The 21,684-nt window shown below is 52.9% G+C and overlaps 6 protein-coding genes across 6 annotated transcripts; 3 read left to right on the plus strand and 3 right to left on the minus strand.

The window, feature by feature from the left end:
* Positions 1 to 7,285: 7,285 nt before the first annotated feature.
* Positions 7,286 to 8,824, minus strand: J4E78_009615 (uncharacterized protein; the record flags this gene model as incomplete). Its single annotated transcript, XM_049370204.1, has 4 exons — positions 7,286 to 7,311; positions 7,476 to 8,030; positions 8,254 to 8,674; positions 8,780 to 8,824. The coding sequence occupies 4 exons, from the start codon at positions 8,822 to 8,824 to the stop codon at positions 7,286 to 7,288; spliced, it is 1,047 nt and encodes a 348-aa protein (XP_049218204.1).
* A 1,139-nt stretch (positions 8,825 to 9,963) lies between these two features.
* J4E78_009616 (uncharacterized protein) lies at positions 9,964 to 11,436 on the minus strand (the record flags this gene model as incomplete). The annotated part of the gene is made up of 7 exons (XM_049370205.1): positions 9,964 to 10,015; positions 10,080 to 10,105; positions 10,230 to 10,587; positions 10,642 to 10,671; positions 10,727 to 10,919; positions 10,977 to 11,350; positions 11,411 to 11,436. The coding sequence occupies 7 exons, from the start codon at positions 11,434 to 11,436 to the stop codon at positions 9,964 to 9,966; spliced, it is 1,059 nt and encodes a 352-aa protein (XP_049218205.1).
* An 878-nt stretch (positions 11,437 to 12,314) lies between these two features.
* Positions 12,315 to 13,293, minus strand: J4E78_009617 (uncharacterized protein; the record flags this gene model as incomplete). The annotated part of the gene is made up of 3 exons (XM_049370206.1): positions 12,315 to 12,722; positions 12,770 to 13,002; positions 13,110 to 13,293. The coding sequence occupies 3 exons, from the start codon at positions 13,291 to 13,293 to the stop codon at positions 12,315 to 12,317; spliced, it is 825 nt and encodes a 274-aa protein (XP_049218206.1).
* A 354-nt stretch (positions 13,294 to 13,647) lies between these two features.
* Positions 13,648 to 15,510, plus strand: J4E78_009618 (uncharacterized protein; the record flags this gene model as incomplete). The annotated part of the gene is made up of 1 exon (XM_049370207.1): positions 13,648 to 15,510. One exon carries the CDS (start codon positions 13,648 to 13,650, stop codon positions 15,508 to 15,510), a length of 1,863 nt encoding a protein of 620 aa, XP_049218207.1.
* A 713-nt stretch (positions 15,511 to 16,223) lies between these two features.
* On the plus strand, positions 16,224 to 17,893 carry J4E78_009619 (uncharacterized protein; the record flags this gene model as incomplete). Its single annotated transcript, XM_049370208.1, has 2 exons — positions 16,224 to 16,873; positions 16,924 to 17,893. 2 exons carry the CDS (start codon positions 16,224 to 16,226, stop codon positions 17,891 to 17,893), a joined length of 1,620 nt encoding a protein of 539 aa, XP_049218208.1.
* Positions 17,894 to 19,612: 1,719 nt separating this feature from the next.
* On the plus strand, positions 19,613 to 21,409 carry J4E78_009620 (uncharacterized protein; the record flags this gene model as incomplete). Its single annotated transcript, XM_049370209.1, has 1 exon — positions 19,613 to 21,409. One exon carries the CDS (start codon positions 19,613 to 19,615, stop codon positions 21,407 to 21,409), a length of 1,797 nt encoding a protein of 598 aa, XP_049218209.1.
* Between the last annotated feature and the right edge of the window lie 275 nt (positions 21,410 to 21,684).

A 21,684-nucleotide genomic window follows, 5' to 3' on the forward strand; every position in this document is an offset into this window, starting at 1 on the left:
CCAGGGCCAACGGGGATACTACAGTCGGTGCGCGCATCACGGCGTTCTGCAATACCTTTTACCACGGCACCACCGAAGACGCAAAGGTTGCAAGAAAGCATCTGCAAGTCTTCAGGTCTTACAAATACATGGAAAATCGGGCAAAGAAATGCGGGAGGAGGACGTGAAATGCGGCATGATGGCGGTGCACGAACACATTGATGATCTCCACAATCATGGCAAATCTTCTTGTATTCTTGTCATTGATGATCTTCTAATGGCATATTTGCGATAAGTGAACAGAGCGAGCTGTTTAGAGCGAAAAGAACTTTCGATAATCAAATAACAGAGAGGTGTCCATCCCAAGCCTTCCCATTGTCTCGCTTTATCTCAATCACGATCAGCACACTCATTGCTTTCGCTACTACACTTAACTATGTCTCCAAAGTATGTGGAGGTAAGTTCCAAGCTGATCTTGCTACTATATTCTCTTCGGGTGCAAGGATGACGAGAGATGTCAATCGCGACTTGTCGGCTGGCGTGATGTTTCGTTTAGTGCCTTTGCGGGTTTGCTACACCGATTTGGAATATATCAAATTATATTAGAAGAATTACATGAGAGGGTATAGCTCGACGATCTCATCTTCTCCATCACCGCCTCTGAAAACTCGTGTGCTATCATGGGGATCAATGTAGAAGACATTTTCCTCGCCACAAGGCCACAGATGTTCTTCTGTTGCTCCAACACATGCGCGTAGACCGTCTAAAGGCAATATATGTATCTCCTTCACATTTACAAAGTCCTGGACGTCTTTGACCTCGTCGTAATAAAAGTACTCAGACTGCATCTCGCGCTCAAACCTCAAGAGCTGGATAAATTTGGCGACTGGTTCAAAGGCAGTGAAGGCGGACTTCGCAATGTCGATGGTGTCGATGTCGAAATTGACCCATACATACCTGCTTGTCGCATAGCGCTTAGCGTACATACGTGGACCTTGGGATGGAGGCTCACTCACTGGGATCCGTGCCCCGGCACAGCCACTTCGGAGAAGGCCTTTCGGTACAACCCATGATTTCGCGCTTCCCGGCAGGTTTGAAGAACAGCCGGGACTGGCGTAGACGAGGTGAGGTAGAAAGCCTGGCGAATAGGCTTTTGACGTGTCAACTCAACGTTGACCACCCGAGGCTCGACTGTCATCTCCCATATCTGCATGCGCAGCTCATACGGTAGACGTGGAAATGGGTGGAAGGTCGCCATGTTGCAGTAACTGCCGAAGATGACACTAATACGTTTGCGGGTCGGTGTTCCGTCGGTGCACTGGAGCAGCGAGCGTTGGAGAGAGAAATGCTAAAATGGTGGAAGAACTTGCGTGCGGCGTAGTTCTCTCGTTCAAGTCGGAGTGAGCGAAGGCAAATGGGCTACCCCCGCATGGGGGTTGCAAGGCGGCATCCGCCTTTCCAGGGTCCACAGCGGCGGCTCTAACCGCGCCGCACCTTGGCTCCTCTATGGCACTGGCACCGCCCAACGAACCTTCCCGTTCGGGCTGCAATCCTCAGCCCACCACCTTCCGCGCGACTCAAACTTTTCGGTGGCCGATTCCAAGAGCGGTAGATTGCTGGTGCCATGCCCGGGCACGCGCGCGAACTGTAATGAGGACACCCCCGCGTGGCCGCTCTTTAGCCGCGTTCCATGCCGCCTGCAAGACCGTCTGGGCACATGTACTGTAAGGCGACCTCAGTGCTGTGGCCAGAATTGGAAGGCGATGATTGTTAGTTGCTAGTAACGCATATTGGCAACAATGATACGTGTAGATTTGTCGTTCAATCAGCGTTTTTCGCTGCATGGATTCGGACACCGCCCGGGGAAATATCCACAGCCCAACAGACTTCGGTTGCAGAATCGCCATTACCTGCAGGCGACGCCAGGCATGAGGATATGCACTAGATTTCACAACACTGACAGGGAAAGACCATCCTGGGCCTAAGGAGTCGGACTCGGGCGTCTTCCAATAGTCTACCTAGGTGGTGTTATTCTTAGCTTTTTGATCGCACGCACCTAGTACAGCAGGCGTTTAACGCTGCCATCACCGATGCGCCCCGACAACAGCTGCGTCCCTCGTTTGCGACCTCACACCATCTTTCACACCACAGTCGTTTCTGTTCCACCAAAATCTCACCATGAAGACAACATTCTTCTTATCGGCCGTTCTGTTGGCGCGTCGAGCCATCTCCACTGGCTCGCCTTTGTTTCAATATGATCCCGACACCGTGAAAGACTGCGTCGAATGGTATAACAACGGCGAGGGGGATTCTTGCCGAAACGTTCGCAAGTTTTTTGGCGTCACCCCTGAGGAATTTACGGCTTGGAACCCTTCCCTCAATTTGAACTGCGAACCGTGGTACCCATGGGTATCTTACTGCATCGTCACCGAAACGAAGCTAAACGCTACAAAACCAACGACAACATCAAGCTCGAAGCTTTCCTCCACTACAACTAGCGTTGCTACTCTTGCTCCATCTCCAACTGTCTGGACGTCACTCGGCTGTTACGTGGAAGACCCGGACATGCCAATCCTCGAAAAGAACATGAATCCTAACGGCGACTCTGCCCTCACGATTCCCAAGTGCAAGAACAGCTGTTACCGCCGCGCTTTTGGTTTCGCTGGTGTACAACATGGCAATCAATGCTGGTGCGGTAGCTATGTCGGCGGCAACTGGGCGAGTAACCAAACAAGCTGCAATTCGACATGCACGGGCGACAAAAATACATTTTGCGGCGGAGTTGGATTTCTCAACATCTTCAAGGCTCAGCAGAATCAAGCAACTACTTCTACTGTTGCCTCGACCACAGCCTCTGCTGTTTCTATCGTCTCGAGCGCTATAGCCAACAAGCTCAGTGCGGTGGCCAGAAGTGGAGGACTTGGAGGGTTGTGGGCTATGTAAAGGTTGATCAATCATGATCATATTCGCTATTCACGTATCTACTCCTGAAACTGCCCTTCAATCTCTTAAAGGTGTAACTTGAATTTCGCCATGAGCCTGAAATCGACTCCACCGTCCCATCGCGCTGAACTGAATATCATGTCTTTGATTCTATACAATATGAGGCTGCCGCATATCTTGGCTGCACATAACTTATGCTATCACATATGTCGGCTATCATTGCACGAGATTGAGTGGTGTCAAAAATCTTGCGCCAAAAATGCCTCATCGAATTGCACTCATTGCGCAAAGTCTGCGATAGCGCACGGGGTAAAGTGCTTCGCCCCAGTCTCATCTCGTTTGACTCTTCCCTGTTCTGATGGTGCTCGAGGGTCAATGCGCCGCTTCCAGCCTCACAATGGCTTCTTCTGCCAAGACGCCTGCGAACACTATCACCCCAATCTGTGAATTGTCCATATTGACCGACGAAGCAACCTACCTAAGTGGGTGACCACACGGTGTTCTGCCCCAGCTTATCTTTCCTGTATTTGAGGTAGTCTCTCTTGCGTTGTGCCGCGTACCCGCGTCTGCGCACACATACCAGGGGTCGGGTACATCCGTGGCCTGTCCAAACTTCGCCCCCTACATATGAAGAGCGCGCTTATCAACATCACTGGTGAAGGATCGGGCACTAAACATGCTGAGGTATTGTATCGGATATGACCTTCTGAACCAGGACTCAACTCCTGCAGTATACATGCTTGCGCGAGTCGGGCCTATGCGAGACCCGCGCATATGCAGACCTCACACCATGGAGTAATTGACGAGCACTCTGATCATTTGAGACTGGACCAGCCTCGACGCGATGCGACTGGGCGACACCCGGTGATCTGTCACCCTAGCAGAGGAAGCGCTCAAGTGACGCATCAGAGCTTTCCCGGTGGCATCCATGGATTGCAGCACACTCGGCCGCCGACGGACAGGCCTCACGGATGATGAAGATGGGCCTCAATGGACCCATCTCTAGATACGCGGGTGACTACTCTGGACTGGCGCACTAGAATCAGAGACAGGGCAAATTTGCAAGCAGCTTCTCGTAGCACAGATTGGAACCTACTCACCACCTGACGGCAAATATAAGACATTGCTTGTCAGTGACGCGTGAAAGAAGAACCTAACCACGTCATCTTCATCAATAAGTTGTACCACCGATATCGGGAGATGCTGTTACTGTCTTCTCCAGCAAGCCTGCTTCTTAGCGTCGGCGCTCTACATGCTGCGCTCGTAGTGGCAGCACCTCGTTTTGTTGAACGTGATGGATTTACTCCTTCGCTTCCATATGATGGAGAAACCACCAAGTACTGCTCATGGTGGATCGATCTGGACTCGGAGAGAGACTGCTCTTCACTTTTGACAGAGAACTACATCACTCTCGAGGAGTTCCGTCGCTGGGTAAGCCTATCCTCTCCAGATCTGAAGATTGACTTCATTGACATAAGCCAGAATCCTTCCATCACTGCTGAGTGTGCTGGTCTTGTTGTTGGAAACTCGTACTGCGTGGAGACTGTGGATGAGCCCGCTCCAAGCCTGCCTTCTTTTAGCTCCTCCCCAACGCCACTCCCTACTACTACTTCGTCATCTAAGCCCACATCTACTTTTTCGTCCAAGGCCGTTACTACAACCCATTCTTCTACACTTGTCACGTCGCCATCGACTACCGCACCGCCTGCAACGACGAAACCTCCTAATGGTATTGAGACACCCTCTCCACTTCAACCAGACATCGTCTCCAATTGCGAATCATTCTACTATGTCAACAGCGGTGACAACTGCGAAAGCATTGCCAAAACCAATGGTATCTCCACTGCTCAGTTCCTTGCCTGGAATCCAAATGCTGGCTCCGACTGTGCCGGTCTTTGGGCAAATGCATACGCGTGTGTTAGCATTATCGGTCACACACCTACTTCTGCAGCACCCAGTACAACAACCACAGGGAACGGTATCTCCACTCCAGCTCCAGTTCAGGACGGCATGGTCCGTAACTGCGACAGCTTCTACATAGTGAAGTCAGGCGACACGTGTGCCAAAATTTCAGCTGAGAAGGGTATCACTTCCGCTCAGATCATCTCCTGGAACCCCGCTGTCGGTTCAAACTGCGGTAGCCTGTGGCTCGACACTGTAAGTTACTTTCGTACTTTGCGCCTCCATAGATCGCTTGCTGACTACGTAAATCAGTACATCTGCGTATCTACCATCGGGCACACACCCACGACTACGACGAAGGCTCCAGCCACCTCGACCCGCCCTGGTAACGGAGTTTCAACACCTACACCTTATCAGCAGGGTATGACGACAAGCTGCAAATCTTTTCATTACGTCGTCAGTGGAGATAATTGCTCGTCTATTTCGGCAAAGTACAAGATCAGTGCGGCGAATTTTGTCAAGTGGAACCCAGCGGTTGGTAGTACGTGCGCCGGCCTGTGGGCGAGCACGTATGCATGCGTTGCAGTACTTTGAGGTTGACGTTCAAAAGCTTTTGGTAGTAGTTTAATCTTTAGTGTTCTCTAATATCAGCCCACAACGCATTGTTTTACATACACCTCAACCGTGCAAACGTACCATCACCGGATATACTTTGAACGAGACGACGTCGTCATCATCTTCTTGACATTGACGTGATCATCGTCATGCGCACGTGTAGACGTTTGGCACTAATGAAGCGGGTATAAAAGGCTTGCGTTCTGCCACCCGTTCGCTCTTCCATCACTACCAAAACTTTCCTTCATTTCTCCAAAAACAAGGGCAACGCATTTGATGTCTGCGAACCAAAGCCCCGCATGTCACGCGTATGTGGCTCTCTTCTCCGCTCGCCGGACACAATACCAAAAAGGTTCATGTCCGACTTCTATGCTCCTCCCCTCCACTCTACCAAAAAGTCTCAAAGTCCAAAACACCTTCAGACTTTTCTCATGTCTGTGGACCAAAGAGACCCGGGCAACCCCTCCATGCCTTCGATTTCACGACCCGTGGCTATTAAAACCAGAGGGGGTGGATCCCATGTCTGCGCTGTTCTTTGTCCTTCTTTCCCAAAAATAACGAAACTGTCCGTGGAAAAAGAACATGACCGTCGCTTCTCTCGTGTATAAAAACAACCACTTCCACATCCTCCTCCTTCCTTCATCGACATACACCTCGTCGGTGTTTCACCAAAACAGTATTACCGGAAATTCATGTGGTGCTTTTGTACCAAAACTTCTGAAAACTTTCCGCATGTCCCTTCCCTCTCCGGACTGCGCAACCAAAAGTCTGATCGTACCCAACCGATGCCTGTCTTCCCGCTCTTTCCTCCAGAAGCAAATGTGGAATTCAAAATCCCAAGCTGGACAATCATGCAATCCAGAACCAAAAACCCACATCAAGCCAAAACATGTCAGTCGACTTCGACTCAAAATCTTGTACGACCAGTATTATGATCTGGTCTCGCGTCTCTGCCAGAGTCTAAACACTAAGTCTCACTATTTATGCTCTATGATTGAGAACAACCAAAAGATATTATCAAACGTTGCATGAAAGTGTCCCTCGTTCAAACAAAAGCCATAGATTATCATGCTCCTGCTTCCTCCTCCCCCCTCCGTCCTTACAATTGATCGAAAAAACACAACACCAAAGACTCCATATCCATCAAAATTCACAGCAAGAAAACATGTGTGCCTCCAAAAGCTGAAGGATTCTAAACTGTGTGTTCCTGGGCTTTGTCCTCCCTCGTATAAAATATGCCCGATACTACAGACATGACTGTTGTCGCATTGAATCCCGAAAAGTAGCAAAATGCCTCAGAATACTTGTCATGGCTGTGCCTCAACGCACAAGCTTAGTACATACTATGAAAAGCAGAACAAAAGCCAGAACGTTCCTCTTCCATGTTGTTCGGTTGAGCAGCGTTGAAGAATACATGTGTGTTTATTCAAGCTGAAGAGAACCTTGCGACGTGGTGTAGAGCTGCAGAGTGTACCGAGTACAGCTGAAAAATATCGGGAAAAATACATGTGACAGTCTTGCCGATGTGTAGGATTATGAGGTACCAGTATCGAGTCGATGATGCTGATCATCATCATGGTCATTTCTCGTAATAGCTCGTATACGTCAATGGTTGTGGTAGCAATGTCTCCAGCTTGTTCATTCGACACAGATGGAGGGACAGTGAACTAGAAATGCATTGTGCCATTTATGTCTCTACAGCATCACGACTGAGCTCGACATACTGAGTCCGTCGCAGCCCCACTAGCACTCAACAGCCACGCTCTCTTAGATACAATCACTCTTCTTTGACCTCTTGACCGCAGCGCGATCAATCCTAGGGTCCAACCTATTCATAAGATCGCTCTTATGAGGATTCGTCGTCGATCTCGGCTCGCCCCTCGAAGTACTGGGTGGATCCACTCTTGCGTCTGAAGATCACAGTCTATTAGCATAAGCGCACGCCGAGGCTGCTGCGCGCTGAGCACCTTTGCGAAAGACATGTGGCGAGCCACCTTCAACGAAAACATGCGACAGCCTGCGGAGGGTGAACTTACGGCTTCGGCGGCGAGATATGCGATGGAGTTCGTCGTCTGAGTCGGGCGAGTACCTTCCCGACTCTGCTGAGTTCTCAGAGCCGTCATCGTACTGCGGTGCAGGCTCTGTGGTAGCGCGGTTCGGAGGCGGATATTGTTCTGGTTCGACGTCTTCATCAAGCATGTTCAAAACGCTGCTTTGATGCGTAGGTTTCGGTTGGTGGTAGGAAGGCTCGGGTTGGCTGTAGCCGGGGCCACGAGCCGATACTTCGTCTGGCATATACGGTGTCGCCTGTTCAGGCGGGTCAAGCTTCTGAGCAGCCTCGAGACCTGAAGCGCCGCTTATCGAGCCGCGGAGACGGTGGATGTTAGGGTGATCCGTGTACTTCATCGACTCTTCGTCCGATCCGACGGTGAACACAGGGTCGAGCTTGTTCGCAGCCTCTAATCCGGATGAGCCGCCGATTGAACCGCGGTGTTCGTGCGGAGGGTTCGGGTCATGTTGGGATTCGTGTGGTGGGTGCCAGGCATCGTCGAAGCCTTGCGACGGCTGCCATTCGGCAAAATCTTTCTCGGCTATACAGCATCAGCATTGATTTAGGCAAGGTGCTGAGAAAAGGAGTTTGTGTAGTATGTAGTCATTTGGAATACTCAATCTCACCTGTACCGTCTTTCTGCGCTGTAGGAAGTAATGAACGAACATGAGCTGTGACGTCAGCGAGAACAAATCGAAGAAGATCGGTATGTACGAGGAAAAGGGTATATTGATGTTGAAGTGCTCAGTGTATCGTCTATCTACGCGTCTCGTAGCCCGTACCGCCAACTTTGGATGTAGGATCAGCTCGGTGGTCTACGTCTGAGTCGAAGCGCGGGTCCATCTTGTTGCCAACGTTTGTGGAATGCGGTCCAGCGTTTGTAGAGTCGGTCGCGGTACCTCTGTGGTCGAGGTCAGAGTCGTACCTGGGGTCGACCTTATTGCCAATGTTGGAGTTGTGCGAGCCGTAGTTTGTGGCCGTGGTGCCGGTCGTGTTCATGCGTTCGCGGTGGGCATCGGCGTCAGCAGGAGTAACACCGGCGTCGGCAGGGTGGCCTCGGTAGCCTCGATCCCACTCGTCGACTCCCTTGTTGGCAATCTCCTGGTTCTTGGTTGCGCTCGCTTTGTCGCCGCTCGCTTCATCGACCATGGACATGGCATTGCCTCGGATGGCCTCGCCAGTGCCCTGCATCTTATTAGCATGAGTTCGATGTCGAGGTAACTCGAGAGATTGGAGTAAAGCGACGAGGTTGAGCTAGGCGCATGCATCGCAGTGATAGAGCTAACTTACGTGAACCATGCCCACACCCTTGCGGATAGAGTCGCCGAGAGTCATGTCGGATATGTGGATATTAGGTGTATTATGGATAGCAGTCGAGGAGCTTGTGTAGTTGTGGAGAGACGCGTATAGGTTGGTGTATCAGGGTGTGTATTGAGAGTAATCGTGAACAAGATGCCAGGAGGGGTGCCGGCATAAGTACTCGACGCGGGCAGTAGCTGCCACGCAACCTGCTTCTGGGTTTGCCACGATGTGCATCCTTTGCGCGTAGTTTGGGAAAGCGCATTGCGACATACGCTCGACGATGTGATGTCATGCCCGGGATTTCAAGGACGCGCTGCCGGCAGGGCTGGACTAAGCCGCATTGGGGATCCCACGCGTCGAGCTGGAGCATGACATCCGGCACGTTGCGATGGGCTCCAGAGCTGCATGGCTACGAGGGCACCTCATACAAGGGACACCCCCGAACAGGTCTGAAGCCTACATCGACATTAGGGCATCTACTTTGCAGGTTTCTATGTTTATGTAGGCTGCAGACCTGTTCAGATATTTCCTAGGATGACGTGAAGGTATGTCATAGATGAATGCATCGAAACGAATACGGACACGCAAATCTTTGCACACACAGTTGAATGATGATATCTAGAGATAACATGTCTTTCTCCAGTGTCATTGTCAAGTCGGTCATGCCAACCTACCAACCACACTGATATGCGCAAGCGGTAAGACGCTGTGTATTCGAGCACTTGAAGTACATGAAATGACGAAGTGTTTTCATCCAATTACACAACAGAACTCGACCAGAGCCAGACTCAGCAACCTGAGTAAGGACATGGGGAGTCATACTTCAACCACTCTCCGCTCTCGGCATAGTGTGCTTCAGCATATCATATTGAATATTTCCACTGCGTACTTGCGGTCTTCATTAACAGAACCATCTCGAGGCTGGAACATAGAAGAGGATACCATTGCACCAAAGGGGCAAAATATAAGGATACTAAAATCCTATTCTCTCGAGGAGACATTCGTAACGTTCATGAATATATATGTCCAGGCATGCCCCTTTTCTGTCCTCAACTCCATGATCGCATCATCTCAGGACCGCGGTTATGTCACCGCCGTCCTCTCATGCATCTCCACCAACGCCGTTCCCCAGTGACCGAAGTCATCTCCACTTCCGATTGTCGAGAAGCCTCTTAGGCCTTGCCGGCGGTGTAGAAATCGTCGAGAGCAGTCTTCAAGCGCTGGCTACAAAGTTGAAGATTGGAGGTCAGTATATGTCTCACATGCATTTCGTTTAGACGCTGCTTACCTCATGGTCACTTCTCCAGCCCTTACCTTCGCAAAGTCAGTATATGTTTCATATGCACGTCGTAGAGTCAGAACTTACCCAGACACGAGGATCGTAGAACCGTCCGGACGTTAGCGTATATCATGCAGTCAGTCGTAAAGGGATACGTACTTTCTTATTCGGCTTGCCGCTTCCCTCTGGGTTGCCAACCTGCGACATCAGGTAGTCCTTCTTGTTCAGGACGTAGTCGCGGACACCGGAGAGATAAGCCCATTGCATATCTGTGTCGAGGTTGACCTTGACGACACCGTATGAGATAGCCTGACGGAAGTCGTCGACAGAGCTGCCACTGCCACCGTGGAAAACGAGGAAGACGGGCTTGTCATCCTTGGCATTGGTCTTCTCCTTGACGAACTGCTGGTGCTTCTGGAGTAGCTCAGGGCGGAGCTTGACGTTTCCTGGGGAGTAGACACCGTGGACGTTGCCGAAGCCGGCAGCAATGGAAAAGTATTTGGAGACTTCCGACAGTCTGCGTACGAAGTCAGTGTATGCCTCACATGGACTTCGAACAGTCAAAACTTACGTCTTGTAAATGTCGTAGATGTCCTCTGGCCTAGAAAAGAGTTAATACGGTCATGTAGTGAGATGTGCAGAGGGACGTGGCATACTGGGTGTACAAGCTGTTGTTGTCGACGTCCTCGTTGTTGACACCGTCCTCCTCACCACCAGTGATACCGATTTCCATCTCGAGGAATTGCTTCATGGGAGCAGCACGTTCCAAGTACTTCTTGGTGGTCGCGATGTTCTCCTCCTTGCTCTCTTCCGAGAGATCAATCATGTGGGAGCTGAAAAGAGGGACGCCTACAAAGATACCAAGTCAGTAGTTGTCTCAATGCACTTCGTACAGCCAGAACTTACCATTGGCCTTGAAGAACTTCTCATCCTCATCGAGCATGCCGTCCAACCATGGCAGAAGCTTCTTGGCGCAGTGGTCGGTGTGAAGAACGACTGGGATGCCGTATGCGGGCGCAATGGCGCGGATGTAGTGGGCACCAGCGACGGCTCCCTGGATGGAAGCGCTCTGGTCCTTGTTGTCGACGCCCTTTCCGGCGAAGTATGCGGCACCACCCTGGCTCATCTGCAGGATGATGGGGGACTTGGAGTCGCGGGCGGCCTCGAGAGAAGCGACGACAGTTGAGGAGGAGGTGACGTTGATGGCGGGGATGGCGTAGCCCTCGGCCTGGGCGTGCTTGAAGAGGTTGTAGACATCCTCACCGTAGATGACACCGGTCCTATAGGGGGAGATGTTAGCTTCAGGTCGCGATCATGCGAGCGGGGTCGATGTAACTTACTTGCCGTTGAGAACCTTGGAAGCCATGTTGGTTGTTGTATCGGGTATGTGTTGGGTATGAGTTTGGGTGTGTAATGGAGAGTACAATTCAGTGTCTGAAATTGTAGGAAGGTGTGGTATGGAGAGAGAAGTTTGCGCAGTGTTGAGAGCTATCTAGTTAAAGTTCAAACATGGTAGTGGGGTTACCGGACCACAAAAACCACCCCGCTACTGTAATGACCGCAGCAGTGACGCAACGCGCAGCGTCGCGCCAGCTTCCCTCACCAAAGTCGACCTACCCGCGCTCGAGTAAAAGCAAACATCACCCCACAAAAGTCCCGATACGTTGTATCCGATACCATGACCTTTGGTTTGTCAAATTCTTTTCACACCGTGATGGCGCTGCGCTGAATCACCGCACTCCCAACCGTGGGTGATGGCAGTGCGCAGTGACATGCGCCTGGTCTGATACACGATGATGCTTCACGGCCGCGCTCTGAAGTCATGGCGGGGCCGCTTTCGCTCGGCAGCGCGGAAGTAAAGTGGGCTGTCTTTTTCACATTAGCTCGGTGAAGCATCATCGCAGTCCACAGGTGACATGTTGCCCGAGTCTCGCCGCAAAACGCTGTCGCTTTACGCCTCGAATTACCGAGCCAGCCACTTCTTCCATGTTACTCAGCTACGTCGGGGCATGCACCAGGTCCCACCAATGAAGTCACTCTGATGATGCTGAATTGTACACATGCGCGATACCGTGATCGTGATTGAGGCGTTGTCTGATTTTTCCGATATGCGGAATTCTACGTGACATGGATGGCACAGGTATATCTTTACAGCGAGGCGGAGGGATCCTCGGAAGGTGTGGCCTGGGCCTCCAGATGTCCGAGGTTGGGGTCTGGGGCTCGTAGCAGCCGGCTGATGCAGCCTCATGATTCCGATGTCTTCGCTCTGACTCGGATGTTCCTCACCATAGGCTCCTCTACGCCTGGTAGCCGTATCTCCACCTTGAATGTGCCCAGCTGCTTCACACGCGATGTGTCGCCCTCCTCATGCCCTGAGAGGAACTTGACGTCCGCCTCGTTCAGTATTACACGAGCCGCCTCGTCGTTGTGGGCGAGCGCTCCCCTTATGGTTGCAACCAGATCTGCAGTCGAGACGGATCCGTAGATGGCGTCTACATTTGCCTTCTTGCCCATTGCGGCTGCGGTCAGGATGTCTGCCGCACCAGACGCACCCATGCGGTCTCTGGACTGGCTTTCTTGCTCGATCCGTTGCCGGTAGAAGTCGATCGTGGGTGGTACGAAGGCGTCGAGGAGTTCCATGGATCGTGCAGGCTGTCCTTGTTAGTATGCGTAGAAATGGCGGTTTGATATAAACATACGCTGAGCACGTTGATCTCAATCGGCCGCACGTAGTGTTTTGGCTGCTTCGCGAAATCGTCCTCCTCTTCCTCGACCTCCTCCAGATTCAGTCGTACGCCATATGTGAAGTCACGGGCCATGTCCACGTCCTGCGCCTTGAGCTGCTTCATCTGGGTAGCGGGTACATAGTCGGCGACGCGTGCGGGGAACCATCGGTTGCGCATGAGAGACGGGTTGAGGGGGACATATGAGCCTTGGACGTATTAGCCATATTGGACTGGTGATGTTTGCGGTCAGTTTGACAGCTTCAGTGGCTTGCCAGAGCGCACATGTCAAACTTGTGCAGTAGCTGCATCGTACCTGCGCGACCAAATCTTGGCACATCCTTCAGCAGCTTCACGATGATGTTGCGCTCTGCCTCCTTCGCCTTCTTGGAGATGCTGCGAGTCTGCTGGGACCCCCAGACGTCCAAATTCTGCCGCGTCACCCTCCTGATGCATGACGTGCACTGCGGGAGCAGCGTGGACGTCCTCAGCGAAGCCATTGTGCGTGTCGTTGTGAGATTGGATTAATCTCAAGAAAAATGCACGACGTCCACCAGATGTGGAGATCCTTGCGGCGGAGGGCGGAAGGTGCGAGTGGCCGGTGCTACTTGCCGTAGGCTCGGCATACTTTGCGCCCGCCTCACAAGCAAACGACAGATGACGGCCAGCGCAATATCCCAAGCTGGCCAGCAGTCAGACCATGGCTTCTGCAGCAGTCGGACACACCCTACGCCATTCCCATAGCATCTTCGCCGTACAACCTTAGCACGACCGAGCACAGCGTTCGCGACACCCTACACGACCCCAGTTTCTCCATCCAATCCCGCGGTAGCGGAAGTGACAAGCGCCGCAAGATGCCTGAGAAGCCCCTCACAATTGCAACCTACGCCGCAGGAGCCTCCCTCGCCGCCATTACCCTCGTCTACGTCTTTGGCCCGACGTATTTCCTCGACGACGACGCCAATGCAGCCAGCGGCAAGAAGAAGGGCGTAGTCGGCCTCAGCAATGCCGCGAATGACTGCTTCATCAATTCGGTGCTGCAGGCGCTCGCCGGCTTGCCAGACTTGCGCATATATCTCATAAGAGAGACGCATAGGCGCATGCTCGACGGTCCCGAAGTTTATGATGTGGACCCTGAAAGACTCAACGCCGAGACAGGGACCGCAAGGCCCGCAAAGCTAGAGGGTCTGCAGCGCGGCATCCTCACCCATGGACTCAAGGAAATTCTCGACCGGCTGAACGAGCGCCCCATATACAAGAAAACGATTTCTCCCCAACCCTTCATCCGATCGCTCGAGCACGCATTCGGCACCCGCATCAGCCGGCAACAGCAGGACGCGCAAGAATTTCTTCAGATCGTCACCGAGCGCTTATGCGACGAATACCACGCCGGCGGAAAGGCCAGGCGACAAGCGACACGGGCAGGCGCCACGATTACAACCGAAGACGGCGCATCGGAAAGGAGGGACATTGAACGTCAGTTCGGCGCAGCACCCCCTGAGGGTTCTAGTAGCCATGGTATAGAGGAAGAGCCGGAGGACGATGAAGCGCCCGCGGATGAGGAGGGCTTCCCGTTCGAGGGCAAGATTGAATCGCAGATTGAGTGCCAGACATGTCACTTCAAGCCGAAGCCTTCCGTATCGACCTTTGTCACCCTGACACTCAACGTACCCCAAGCCTCCTCCACCTCCCTCAACGCCTGTCTCGACGGAATGCTCAAGGTTGAATACATAGACGACTTCAAGTGCGAGCGCTGCCGGCTGGAACATGCGCTGAGGAGCAAAGACCACCAGCTCTCGCGAGCAACGGATTCGGATGCACAGGCCCTGCTGCAGTCAGACATCGCGAAGATCCGACAAGCATTGGAGGATGATCCTGAGAACCCGCCTGAGGGCGTTGAACTTCCGGACTCGAGCCAGGCACCCAAGCGTCGCATAGCGCGCCACATGTACATTTCGCAATTCCCCAAAGTTCTTGCGATACATCTGTCGCGATCGACATTCGCCATCGGTGCTGCCTCGACGAAGAATCTCGCCAAGGTCGCCTTCCCCGAAGCTTTACCGTTGGGCGGAATACTACACCGGAAGAACTACCGGCTTCTTGGAATGGTCACACACAAGGGCAGTCATAATAGCGGTCACTACGAATCTTTCCGTCGTCAAGTGCAGCCTCTCCCATTCTCCACCAATGCGACGCTCGGTACGGAGGGTGCGTACAGCCGACAGGCCAGTCCATACCCGTCAGCAGCACCATCGGTAGCTCCTTCAGCTGTACAAAGCCCGCGCATATCAGCACTTAATCTTCCCAACACCATCGACCGTGGCTCACCAGTCCCATCCACACCCACACTAAACTCTCCCTCAACACGGTCATTGTCCTCACAAGAGACCATGCCTGCGTCCTCAAGAGGGCCAGCACCAACTTCTGCACCGCGCATGTCCGAGTCTGATCCACTACAAATGGCATCCTCTTCCACCGAAACAGGCACCGGCAGCGATTCATTGTCCCGTACTAGGAGTGTACGATCACTGAAGGAGCGAGCATCGGAGAAGGCCTCATCGATAAAAGAGTCGAATCCTCTCAGGCGGAAGTCAAAGAAAACTAGTAACAGGTGGTGGCGTATAAGCGACGACAAGATCAAGGAGAGTAAGACATCCGAGGTCTTGAACATGCAGAAGGATGTGTATTTACTATTTTACGAGCTGAACAAAGTCTGAGCCAGGTCTGGCTGGCTAATGTATAAAGGAATGACAGGCATGCGGCACTGCAATTTGGAGCGATACCAGTAGTGGTGATGCAGCAGAAAAGCCTGCATTAGATATCACTCGCTCACTCGCTATGAAAGTGAGACACGAATGAAGAACGTGTTACATAATGTAATTGACGCAAGCTGTAACCTTAATCATCGTTTCTCTACACTCATATCTATGCACACTTCCCTACACCACTCACGTTGGCCATGCGTCGTGAATGCTACCTCTGTCTCGTGGCTTTATCAGCGATGATATCATTGGTCAGACCCCACGTGGCGCTCCTTCCCCAACGATGACCACCAATGGTCAGGCTGCCCAGCCTGCAATGCAACGACATCGATGCTACGCTCGTAGTTTGATACCACACTCCCACTCATCTGCGTCGACCGGTCATCTGGAAAGGGACTCGCAACACACATCTGCTCATCCTTGGGCCTTTCAGATCGCCCAAGACGCGCCCATTGCCCACGGGTAAACCAAGACTCGCAGGCACAAAATACGAGCACTGTTGACTCGATTCTAGCACCAAGCTGTCTTTCATCAGGTTCCCCAAATTGCATCAAGATCTCGAGCAACAACAGTTATAACGATCAGCTTCTGCATTGCATTAGTCGCTGGTATCACTCGAAACCGTTGCTTCCCCGTCCCGATCCAATCTTGACTGCAATATAAGCGACATGCCAAGCCTGGAAGCAGACGAAAGCGCCTTCCTTCAGGCCGTAGGAAAACAAACTTTCACCAGTCCGCCCCGCGTCCTCATCATCGGCGCAGGAAGTCGCGGCACTGCGTATGCCGAGGCCACTCTTTCTTCAACAAACTCCATCGTCGCAGCAGTATGCGAACCCAATGATTACAAGCGCGCCGATTTCGGTCGGAAGTTCATCTGGGGTGACGGAGGTGAGGCCAAAGATCACCAAGCATTCCGCGGTGAGAAGGAATGGAAAGAGTACGAGATCAAGAGAAGAGAGCAAGAAAGTGCTGGTCGTGACGTGGAAAAGGCCATCAATGCAGTCTTCGTATGCGTACTTGATGAGATGCATGAAGAGGTCGTCTGCGGTATCGCAGATATGGGCGTGCATATCTCGTGCGAGAAACCAATGAGTACGAGGCTGGAGAGTTGCATGAGGATGTACAGGGCACTCAAGGCACCGGTCGATACAGGCGAGGCAAAAGAGACGATCTTCGGTATTTGCCATGTGCTTCGGTATTCGCCGCACAATATGTTACTAAGACATTTGGTACTTGAGAAGGCTGTCATTGGTGATGTGCTGAGTATTGAGCATGTTGAACCTGTTGGTTGGTGGCATTTCTCACACAGCTACGTGAGGTATGCGATTCGCTTCAACTTCAATGATATACAGATACTAACGATGGCAGAGGAAATTGGAGGAAAGAGTCGAAGACTGCGCCATCTCTCCTTACAAAGTCATGCCATGACATCGACTTCCTCATGTGGATGCTTTGTTCACCTGGCCCAAACGCCGAGAACGCGACACCGCATCTTCCATCACACATCACTTCTACGGGATCTCGCAAGTTCTTCCGCAAAGAGCGCAAGCCGAAAGCAGCTGGTTCGGCAACAAATTGTCTGTCCTGTGCGTACGAGCCAGACTGTGACTACAGTGCAAAGAAGATCTATCTCGAAAGGCATCTGAACAACGGCAACTCAGATTGGCCAGTCAAGATCGTGAATCCTGAAATCGAAGACATCTACAAGACTTCCGGGAAAGAGGCAGCTGGGAAGCAGCTTCTCAAGGACCTGGCTGAAGACTACAGTAGTGAGACACCGATTGGTGAAGTTGAACAGCGCCCATGGTTTGGTCGATGCGTATGGGAGTCAGACAACGATGTATGTGATGATCAGATGGTCACTATCACCTGGGATGATGATCCAGTCGCAAATGACGATGATGGCCTACCTATATTGCATAGGCGGGGAGCAAAGACTGCGCAGTTCCACATGATCGCCTTTACAGAGAAGCAGTGCGAACGGCGGGGTCGCATCTACGGCACGAAGGGTGAGATTGAGTACGACAGCACCAACATCAAAGTACACAACTTCTCAACCGGGCAGACCAAAACCCACAGCCCTCATCTCGCAGGCGGCGGTCACGGGGGCGGAGACGAGGGGCTTGCGCGACAATTCCTCATGGCGGTTAACGCTGTAGACTCTGGCGCCATGCCCGCGTCAGACGCTCAGCGGAAGTACCTCGGATGCGACCTTGAAGAAGCGTTCCGGAGCCATGCCATGGTTTTTGCGGCCGAAGACGCTCGAACGAAGCGCCAGGTGGTCGACTGGAAGAAGTGGTGGACCGAGTCGGTGGAGTCGCAATTACACGAGCGGTAACTACCTGGCATGATGACAGTTCAGGCGGGCAAGGAGAATGCGACGGGTAGTTTCTTTTCGGTCGCCGAAGATGACGGCAAATGTACGTAGGCGCCTAGACAAGGCATGACCATCATGACATCGGATGAGGCTCTTGCGAAGCTCATGAAACTGAAATGAGGGCTGCCAAACCTCGCGCCAATCCGCTGTCAGCGCTCGATGAAGCAATACTAGCCCCAGGCACGTTTGACAGTTAAGCTCCGCTTTCAGGCAATTAACGGCCATTTTCCAGCCGGTTTCGGCTCGTCTGGGCTATATTTGGTGATTATGCTTAAGGCTAATACTTCCGCTTAGGGGTGGATATGGGCGCTTAATAGACCATGAGGCTCAAGAGACGATGGGTAGGGCTGGAAATTTTCTCCACGAGAGCGTTTCCGGGTGCAACGTTTGATAGTATGGGCGCTTGGATTGGCAGACAGGTTGGGGCCAGTCAGATTGCACGGTCTGTGGTACATTGGACGAGAACGACACTCGCGCTGTCTTCGGGAGCGTCCGAACGTCAGTTTGCGCTGCTTCGTAGGTCATGCTCAAGACGCCGCTGGGGGCTGTGCACAGAGTCGAAGTCGCATGGCATGGCGGATGCCAGCGCAGCAGGTGGGCGAGGCCCGAGACCCGGAAGAAACTTGCTTGACAACAACGCGGTGAACGCGTCGACGTGTGGGCGGTCTAGGAAGCGTGTTATAGTCGTGAATTGACTCTCTCCGCCCATTGTGAGTCACTCGTTCGTGCATGGCGGGCATGCGGGAAGACGCATATCGCTCCGCAGAAACGAAACGCTGGAGCGTCGTGGTCCAATCAAGCCGCCCTCGTCCATCGATGACTCTTAACGGGCTGCAGCTGCCCCACGCAGCGCGGGACCCAGCACGGACGACACGGCAGGCGCTAAGCGGACAACACCACGCCCGTCGATTCGTCCCTTCGCGCTGCCAACGTCAAACTGCCGCCCCAGCGCCCATCGAGAAAAGTCCCTCAGTGTACTACGACACTAGAACTCTGCTATGCGGCGCCGAGGCTGCCGGTTTCAGGTTATCCAACCGCCCCATGTGCAGGCGCGTCGCTGGCCCGCTTACCGCTTCGGTATACCACTTCATCGCGGCAGCCATTGACAGCGCAGCATTCCATGCCGCCATACTACATCGAGTATGCAACGCTGCAAGAATAGCAGATCCAGAGTCGTTCGCTAGCCACGTACTCGCCCAAGCCAAGCAGCAGCCACGCTATGTTTCAGACGCCTTGTGAGGCTCGAATGCTGTAGAAGGATGCTCTGATACTGCCGCCAGACCGCCAGAACGTAGTCTACCGGTCCAAGTCCCCGGGTGCTGGCCCTTCGATGGATCGTGTTTCAGATGTTTTAGCGCGAAGTGGGCGTTGGTTCTCGTGTCTCTACGCGGGGAACAGTAAGGATAAGAAGTCTGTCTGCGCCGCAATCAGCCAGTCCATCAGCTTCTTCAAGCACTTCATTTAGAGCACTGCCCGACGAGTCGATCGTGTCTCATTTCCTTTCTTTCTCCATCTTTTGCGCTTTTGTCTTAGACACCTAGAGCTGGCCTCTTCTATTAATCGCTATTCGATAATCTCTTCCTGTTACTATTCTCAGTCTCCACAGCGTAAGTCACTCTATTCTCGAGTCGAATCATTGGTGCTGATTAGAAGTAGTCTGGTAGCTTCAAATCTTTCATCATGTACAGCCGTCAAACAACTCCCCCGACTGCTCCCTTCAACTACATCCCGGGCAGCGTCGGCTCGGACGTCACATACTACTCCCAGGCCTCATCGCCAGAACCTCACATCTCTGGGCCTACTCCCCCACGGTCACCAGTTCGCCAATATGGACCTATTCTTCTCCCCAAGGTCCGTATGCAGGATCAGGTTGCCGAGCCCACCAGTGGCCCCATCAGACATCGCAGGACGACGTCTACTTCTTCCAGCATCGGCTATGCCTACAGCCCATACTCACGGCCAGCCTCGATGGCACGCCGTGGATCCAGTCCTTTCAACCACAACATGCACAACGTTCACAGCCAGTTGACTTCTCCTGTGTCAACTGCTTCCTCATACGACTTCAACCTCTCTACCCTCAACTCTCCCATCACATTCGCACAGCAGCCTGAGCTTCCTCGTCGATCCTCATACATCGGATCGCAATCTCGCTCCACTTCAGCTAGCCGAGCCCGCCATGATCGCTCCGCCTCTGCTGGAAGCGTTGATGAGCAGGTCATCAGCCGGTATGGCTTCCCCACCTACCGCAACATGCCCAGCTACGTCACTGCCTCGAGTGCGCCTCAATCAAACTTGAGCCTTGTCACTTCCCTTCCTTCTGCATACTCTTCAGTTCAGGACATGCCCAGCTTCACCTCCACCTGCTCGCAAGACTTCACTATCCCGGAGTTCGAGGCCGCGCCAGCTGTGCAGTACCCCTCCTTCACCGATGTCAGCTTCGACAGCTTCCAGCAGGTCCCTGCTACGTCGTCTTTGGTTGAGTATCTCTCTTCTGCCAATCCTTCCCCATCTCTTGTTCGTCGCGTCACTAGCGCACCCCGCGGCATCAACAACCACTTCTGGTGGGACATCCGCAACCTCCGCAGCTGGGAGGACTTCAACATCACCACCATCAAGTCCATTCCCTCGGTGCTTCCTCTTCTTGAGGTACCTGTCCCAGCAAACTACCTTCCTCAGCCCTGCCGCCAAAACCTGCAGCCAGAGAACGAGTCCGCGCTCCAAGACATCTGCACCAACTACTACGCCAACAAGGTCAATGCCGCTCTCAAGGTCGCCCAAGGCAACTCCCACATGGTTATGCGCTCCATCAAGCCCGTCGCCGGCCAACGCACACAACCAGAGTTCGTCTCCAACTACCCCTCCGACTACGAGAAGACTCTCTTCGGCGACAGCCGTGGCCGTGTCGTCGGTCTCGTCAAGTGCTACGACCAATGGAACACCGGCATGCGCAGCGAGTCACCACCCAAGCAAGTCCTCTACCTCCAAGGTCTCGCTCACCTCCACCGCGTGATGCGCGAGCACGGCTGTCGCTACGGCTTCATCATGACTGAGATCGAACTCCTCTGCGTCCGCTGCGGCGGCCCATCCTCCTTCTCCACCCCTGACCCCACGACCGTCAACGCTCAAGCCGGCGTCCCCATCTACGGTTACCTCGAGACCTCCGCTCCCATCCGTCTCTCCACATCCGGTTCCCACCCTGAGACCGGCGACATCCAACTCACCGCCGCCCTTGCTCTCTGGTACCTCCACATGCTTGCCAAGGAGAACCCCTTCGAGGGCATGGGTACCTGGCGCATGGACGTTGGTGGCCCCGCGGCACTGACGAGGCAAAACTACCTTGAGAAGGATGCCTGGATTCCTAAGCCGCAGCTTGGTGAGAAGAGGGAGGCGAAGAGGGTGCGAGGATGGGTCTTTCCTGATGAGCCGCTAAGTAAGAGGGAGTGTGGCAAGGGAAAGAGGGGTAAGAGTGTTGGTTAAAGATGGGCTTGGTAATGGATTATGGGTTATGATGAATGATGGATGATGGGATGGAACATGAAAACAACAGCTGCTGGTCAGCATAAGCTCTGCTTCTTTCTTGCATCGAGCGGCGTTTTATCTTCTTGGGTTTAGCAGCATTTGCACGGCGTTTTTTGATTGGGTAGCATTTACATGGCGCGCATTATTTTACAGATCAGATAGTATCTATACTAGTTCAGAAGCAATGGTATTTCTCACCATCAATATTGTGGTTCGCATGCTTGACATGGGTG

Source organism: Alternaria triticimaculans (assembly GCF_023758025.1).
Source record: "Alternaria triticimaculans strain BMP 0046 chromosome Unknown scaffold_21, whole genome shotgun sequence".
Taxonomy (NCBI): domain Eukaryota; kingdom Fungi; phylum Ascomycota; class Dothideomycetes; order Pleosporales; family Pleosporaceae; genus Alternaria; species Alternaria triticimaculans.